General features: G+C 35.7%; 1 protein-coding gene across 2 annotated transcripts; it reads left to right on the top strand.

Moving 5' to 3' along the window:
* The first annotated feature begins 3,627 nt into the window (after positions 1-3,627).
* Positions 3,628-6,602, top strand: LOC111616791 (C-terminal-binding protein-like). 2 transcript variants are annotated; one of them, XM_023358154.1, is made up of 5 exons: positions 3,628-3,823; positions 3,931-4,137; positions 4,232-4,456; positions 4,552-4,683; positions 4,791-6,602. In XM_023358154.1, the coding sequence occupies exons 1-5, from the start codon at positions 3,643-3,645 to the stop codon at positions 5,135-5,137; spliced, it is 1,092 nt and encodes a 363-aa protein (XP_023213922.1). In that variant the 5' UTR covers positions 3,628-3,642; the 3' UTR covers positions 5,138-6,602. The 2 variants fall into 2 exon arrangements, with proteins under 2 accessions (XP_023213922.1, XP_023213921.1); XM_023358153.1 differs by having other exon boundaries at positions 3,931-4,149.
* The last annotated feature ends 231 nt before the right edge of the window (positions 6,603-6,833 follow it).

The following is a 6,833-nucleotide window of genomic DNA, read 5'->3' as shown; positions in this document are numbered from 1 at the left end:
CGTTTAACCCTTCACACTAATGACCAGTTTGCTATTATTATTTTTCTTTTTTTTTTTTTGCATTTTCAATAAATTGTTTTTGGTGTTTCTGTTTTAGTTATATCATTGTCAGGGTTTCAATATTTACTAAGGTTCTGCGATAAAAATAAGTTGGTACCTGTTGTTTATGTTCTTTCAATATAATTCTACCCATCGAAGAACCATTCACCATAATTTTGGCAAAAGATTTTCGGTATACGGTTGGTGTTTAGCTATAAGTTTTGCCATTGGCAGACTTAGTTCTGTTGATGTCTGCCACTGTATGAGCTATTGGATGTATAATTTCTCTTGATTTAAAGTAAAGTGTTCTTTATAAAACGGTTCTATTAAGTTGCAAAAAAAGATCAGTTACGTGTGCTCATATTGGGAGAGTGTGGAGGATGTTTCAGAAGTTCCCAATGCAACTGGGCTAACATATCCTTTACCAAAACTGTTCAGTCAAATGACAAAAAACCCACACAAGCTGCAATTTTCCTCATCTGTAATTTGATCTTCAAGATATGCACAACTGTAGTGTGCATCGGTCCAATTTCAGCAGTGAGCTCTCTACTTGTCCACTTGGCCTTTTCAGTTGTTTGCATTTGCATCCTCTTTTGAGCTGTGGTACCAATCTTGCAAAAGTTCGTATAATCTTCATAAGCCGACAGGCCTTTATAACATTTTCATTGTTCAATCCCTCGGGCCATTTAATTCTTTAGCCAAGAATGTACAATCTTCAGAAACATTATTTAGGTCAGTTAGTTAAATGCTCCTGCAGCAGCATATTTCAGATGAAATGGGCCCAATGTCCAAACCAGATCATTTCATCACACTCCTGTTCATATATCTCAATATTTCATTTTTTTAAAAATGAAATTATGGTTCGTAGCAAGTTTTAAGAGAAATAAAAAAATTTTATTCAATTATACATGCACTGTTGTTTTTAATACGTTGCCATCTATGGGAAAGCTTCGTAATGCCCTTTTCGTAGAACTTCCTAGTTTTCCCCATAAAAAACTGTTCCACATAGTTTGGAAGCTTGCAGAAACTATTAGTTTGTGGTTTGGCATTATCTTAATGAAACACAATGCTTTTTCTGTTGGCCAATTCCAAATGTTTTACTCCACTCGTCATCTTCAGTTGTTCCGGTTGGGAACAATACTTATCAGAATCGATTGTTTGATTCTGTAGAAGCAGCTTGTTGTAGAAAATTCCTTTCCATTCCACCAGTCAGTGAGTATGACCTTTTTTGGAGTTTTTAATGGTGGTTTGTTTTTCTTGCCCCCATGATCATTTTTAGCTGATGATTTTACAAACGAGATCTGTTTTTCATCACCCGTCGCTAGACATTTTAGAAAAGTGTTATTTTCACTTAGTTTTTGAAGAGAATTGCAAATAGAGATGCAATCCAGCAAATTCTTTTCTTTTAAGTTGTGAGGTGTCCAAATGTTGTAACAATTCACATATCCAAGATTCTTCAGATGTTGAAGTATAATACTGTTCAATAATTTCACTAAATCCGCTATCTCTTGGGTTTTGTAATGAGGGTTGTCATCCAATAATCTGGTCCTCTTCAATAACGACCAGTCTTCCCGAGCACGGAGCATCTTCAAGGTTGAAATTACCTGCTTTAAATTTAGCAAACTGCTTCTGAACAGTTGACTTTGCTACTGTCCTTCCAACATAAACATCATATATTTCTTTTACTGTTTCTATGGGTATTTTTGTCTTTTCAATAGAATAAAAGAAACAAGTGTCGAACATGCGATTTGCTTGCTACAAATTTCTGTGAAATGTATTGATAGTGAACTGCAAGGCTCCAAATCAATAATTTTTCTGAAATTTCTGTTTACATCAAGAATTTAAGCAATTCTGATTACATTTTAAAGCTTATTAACCAATTATCGTTCTCAAAACATATTTTATTCATAATCTAAAAACTATTAAGTTTAATATGAAACTAAATAAAAGAAAAATTGTTTAGCTTTCATTAAAACAGTTGTGGATTATCTGTGCCTCCATTACCAGTGATTAGCCCAGATACTTGTGTGTGTACTGTAGTTAGAAATAAAGTTTTGGTGTAACTAGAACTTAGCTGTGACCGAATGCTCTTTTGGTGCATCGCGTGCACCAGTGTAAAGACATTTCGACATGCTCGAACACTTGAAAATTGTTTTTTTTTTTTAAGCAAGACACTATTTGTGGTATACATTACAATAAAGAATTTTTCCATCTGTTTTAAATTAATAAATATGGCACTTAAAATAATTTTAATCCGATTAATTCAAAAGTTTTAGAGAATACGAAAATGGCTTTCTGCAGTAAAACGTGTTCATTTGTGGGTCCTTAATTAAAAGAATGCAAGTTAAGCAGTTCAAATTTTGCACTCTCGTCTGTAATGAAGTGGTATTTATGAACTATAATGTGCAGAAAGAGACTATAATCATTTAAAAAATAGCACTTGTAATCCTGCAAACAAGCTATGTTTATAAAGCATTTAGTCTTGAAAATGATCAAATTGCATTATACGCAGTAAAAATTAAAATGCTTATTTTATGTGCTTAAAAATGCATATAAACTATACATTTTAAAAACACACACACAAATAATTTAAATTTAAAAATATTGTCTTCATAACCTTTAGAGATCAGTTCATAATTATGTTGTAGATGAAAGATATAATAGTGGAATTCACTTTGTTACAGCTTCATGTCTCAATTTAGACCAACATGACATATATGTAATCTAATATTTAAATAGCTTACTTTATTATAAAATGTTCTGCTAGTAAAATTCTCCTTCAAACCATCATTTAATTCTCCCTCTATTATATTGTCTGGTTTTGCGATACTAATTTAGTTTAGCAAAATTCCAAAATCAAATAACGTCGGAAGGGCCGCGGAGTTGGATTCAAAAGCAATTTCAAATGAACCGACCTCAAACTTTAACCGGTTTACGGTTCTAAAAAGTAGTCTGACGATTTTCATTGATAGCGATGAAATGCCTCGTAAGTTGCATGCATTCAATCAATGTAATCAGTATATTTATTACGTTGATTATATAAATAAAGGAGTTGGAGTTAGTCAAAACATTTGTGTACTGAATACACTCACAATGTTGTCTAGACTGGAGTGTAAGTACACGGCACAAAACACCATAAATAACTCCAGTAAGTAATCGGGGGTGGAAGGACAAACATTTTCGATCCTTTCGGCGGATCTTTTTCGGGTCGAGAAGATCCATCAAAAGGATCGAAAACGTTTGTTCTTCTGCCTGTGATTACTTACTGAAGTTATTTAAGGTGTTTTGTGCTGTATAAACTGAGTGCTAGATGTTAACTTCAACTAAGCTAGTGACTTAAATTTCAGATATTATTTAGATCAATTAAATTGAGTACATCAATCACTGTGCATCTAAAATTTCATGAACTACAAATACTATTTTTGAAGATTGTTAAATTAATTTCCCAGCACTGCAAATCAATAGATGTAATGCTTTCTAGTTACATTCTGTGAATACACATTCCTTTTTCATTCATTTATTTAGTTTTTGCAAACCATTTCGGAGTATCTAGAATTTCAGATAATCAAATTTCTATTATTAATATCACTTTAAATGTAAATTATGAATTATAATCTTAGTGAAAAAACATTTTTACAGGTGCTAAATGAGGCTGTGGGTGCCTTAATGTGGCACACCATTACTCTTACCAAAGAAGATCTGGAAAAATTCAAAGCATTAAGGATAATTGTCCGTATTGGCTCAGGGGTAGATAATATCGATATAAAAGCAGCAGGAGAACTAGGTAAGCCGAGAGAAACATTAACGCTTTTGCTTAGTATAATAACTATCATTTAAAAATGAAATCTGTTGCCGTGCGCAATTAACGTACTTCGAAAATGTTATCCGTAGGTGTCGCAGTGTGCAATGTGCCTGGCTATGGTGTCGAAGAAGTTGCTGATACAACATTGTGCCTCATCCTTAATCTATATCGTCGTACCTACTGGCTGGCCAATTTGGTGCGAGAAGGCAAAAAGTTCCAGGGTCCCGAGCAGGTACGGGAAGCGGCACACGGCTGTGCAAGAATTCGTGGTGATACATTGGGAATTGTTGGATTAGGTGAGCCAATATGTCAGTATCGAAGGAATAAAGAGAGAAAATTTATTAATTTCTTATGTTGGTTACGTAACTATTAATTCTTTTTTGTTCCTAGGCCGAGTTGGAACAGCAGTAGCTCTTCGTGCCAAGGCATTTGGTTTCAATGTCATATTTTACGACCCTTATCTTCCGGACGGTATTGAAAAATCTCTGGGACTGACAAGAGTATACACACTTCAGGATTTATTATTTCAAAGTGATTGTGTATCCCTCCATTGCACATTAAATGAACACAATCATCATTTGATTAACGAGTATACTATCAAACAGATGAGGCCTGGTTAGTATTTAAAAAAATTGCTTCTCGATTTATTTTTGTTTGATAGTGCAAAAGAAGAAATTTTACCGATATTATTTTTATATTTATATGCTTAGGAGCATTTCTTGTCAATACCGCTCGTGGCGGACTCGTGGATGAAAATGCCCTCGCTAGTGCTCTAAAGGATGGTCGTATTCGAGCTGCTGCCTTAGACGTTCACGAAAACGAACCATATAACGCACTGGCCGGTGAGTATCATAATAGTTGCAAGATCCGGTTTCTGCCACTAGTTTTAATATAAATATTAGGTAACATTTAATTTGTTATAGATTTGCTAATTAATTTGGTATTTCAGGCCCCCTGAAAGATGCACCTAATTTAGTATGCACACCACACGCCGCATGGTATAGTGACGCTAGTTCGACAGAGCTGAGAGAGATGGCAGCTAGCGAAATTAGGAGAGCCATCGTAGGACGCATTCCAGACTCTTTGCGCAACTGTGTCAACAAGGAATATTTCGTCAGCAGCGGATACGGCGAAAACATCAACGGAGCCAGCGGATACAACTTCAATCCTCTGGGCATTCCTCATTCCACTACCTTAGAGCCTCTTCCCACTGCACCTCACTCCCAACCCCATTCGACTCTCCAAGATACACCCAATCACCTTGCACCCAAACCGGAAAGTTCCGAAGTACACTAGTGTGATGGTTCCGTGCCATTGGAGTTTTACGTACGGTAGTATCCCACACACGGAGGAATTATAACGTGATCTGATGGCATACAATACAGAGCTTCTGGTTTGTGAAGCCACACACACGACTGTGTAGCAGTTTTGGACTTGACTTAAATGACAGCTGGTCCTGCAAGGCTGCATCAACCCTCTGGTAAACATCATGGCTAACCAGTTTGATCTCTGACCTCAGGCTGACCATTCTTCCAGTAAAGGCATGCTGAGCAGCTAAGACTGATAATCATGTTGCTAAATGGGGTAAAAACTTGATGAAGGAAGCTTCTACCAAATGGGTAGCAGCACTGCTTTCTGTTCTCCTTAATTCAAATGTAGGCTTGCAATAATTCTGCAGGCCTCGATTTCAGCGTAGGTAGGATGGACAGCAGACAGCCTAGGAGGGCAAGTCTATATATCTTGATTTTGTAGTACCAATTTAATTTCCCCCCTTTTTTATCAGTTTAATTAATACTTAGTGTCTGATGTATCTTTAGCATTTAGTCAAATATATTTGCTACGATTTCCTAATTAGCAAAATTAACACATTAACAGTTTTATGTAATTTTATTTTAGTATCCGTCTTTTTTTTTTCGTCGTTCTATTTTTTTAATAGCGAGTCGGACGTAAAATAAAATGCCGCCGCATCAGAGTAGACAAATCCGCAATGGGGACGTACGAAAATATAAACTATTTGACGACTCCCCAGGTTGTCTGCTGTCGGTGCTTTATAGTCCACGTTTTGGCCTGTCATTTTATTTTACTACTACAGTTTATGCATATATTTCCATGCTGTAAGTGGTTTTTTAATACGTAAAATAGGGCAAGGCGATAATCCGTAACCTTGCACCTTGGGTCTGTGACACAGGTTCCTCTATCTGACAACATATCGTCAGGAAATCATTCCACTTGGGCAGTACGTGACCAACTTTGGACAATGTAGTTTAAAAAATAAACAAAGCGGAGAAATTACCGGAATGCAAACCGATTCAACCGGATCGTGACATCTTATGCATTTTAGGGGAAATTCGATGCGGTCGGAAAAAGCTAAGGTCGAACGATAATTTCATACAAAAGCCGAATACCATGAGCTTCCTCCTTCAACCCGAATGTCAAAGATGTGCCTACCATCGTACTTTTTTGTTTAAAAGTTGCAGCGACACCACCTCTCATAGTGTAATCTTAAGTCATCTCTGCGTGCCCTTGTACGGATATATCCTCGGGGAAAGGTCATCCAAACCACTTTGTTTCACTGTTAGAATCTGTTGCACAGTGTGTCAGTGTAGCCACATCAGTGGAATGCATCATTTAGTTGGTCAGAAATGTAGATTCTAGTGGGCCGTAGCTTGATTCCCTTTAACACTGTCAGTTTTTTCTTTCATGTGTGACTGATATCATTTCATTGGGTGGCAGTAAATAAACATGACTACTTTCAAAAATAGTTTCTTTTATTATTGATTTTTTACACACATTTAAACAATAAAAATAAAATTATATAAATTGTGGTGATGTTTTTTCTTTTGTAGAACAAAATTTAAACAAAAAAAAATCTCTATTTGTATGTTTATGGTAATTAAAAAAAATTGTAGATTTCACTTTGAAACTAAATGTGGAAAAAAATCAAAATATTTTGTTAGGAGTGGTGTATCTCATGAAATTTGATCTACTTTAA

Source organism: Centruroides sculpturatus, unplaced genomic scaffold, assembly GCF_000671375.1.
Source record: "Centruroides sculpturatus isolate CEXI.00-Female unplaced genomic scaffold, Cexi_2.0 scaffold4029, whole genome shotgun sequence".
Classification (NCBI taxonomy): domain Eukaryota; kingdom Metazoa; phylum Arthropoda; class Arachnida; order Scorpiones; family Buthidae; genus Centruroides; species Centruroides sculpturatus.
The sequence above is the reverse complement of the archived record's forward strand: the minus strand, read 5'-3'. Positions and strand labels throughout refer to the sequence as shown.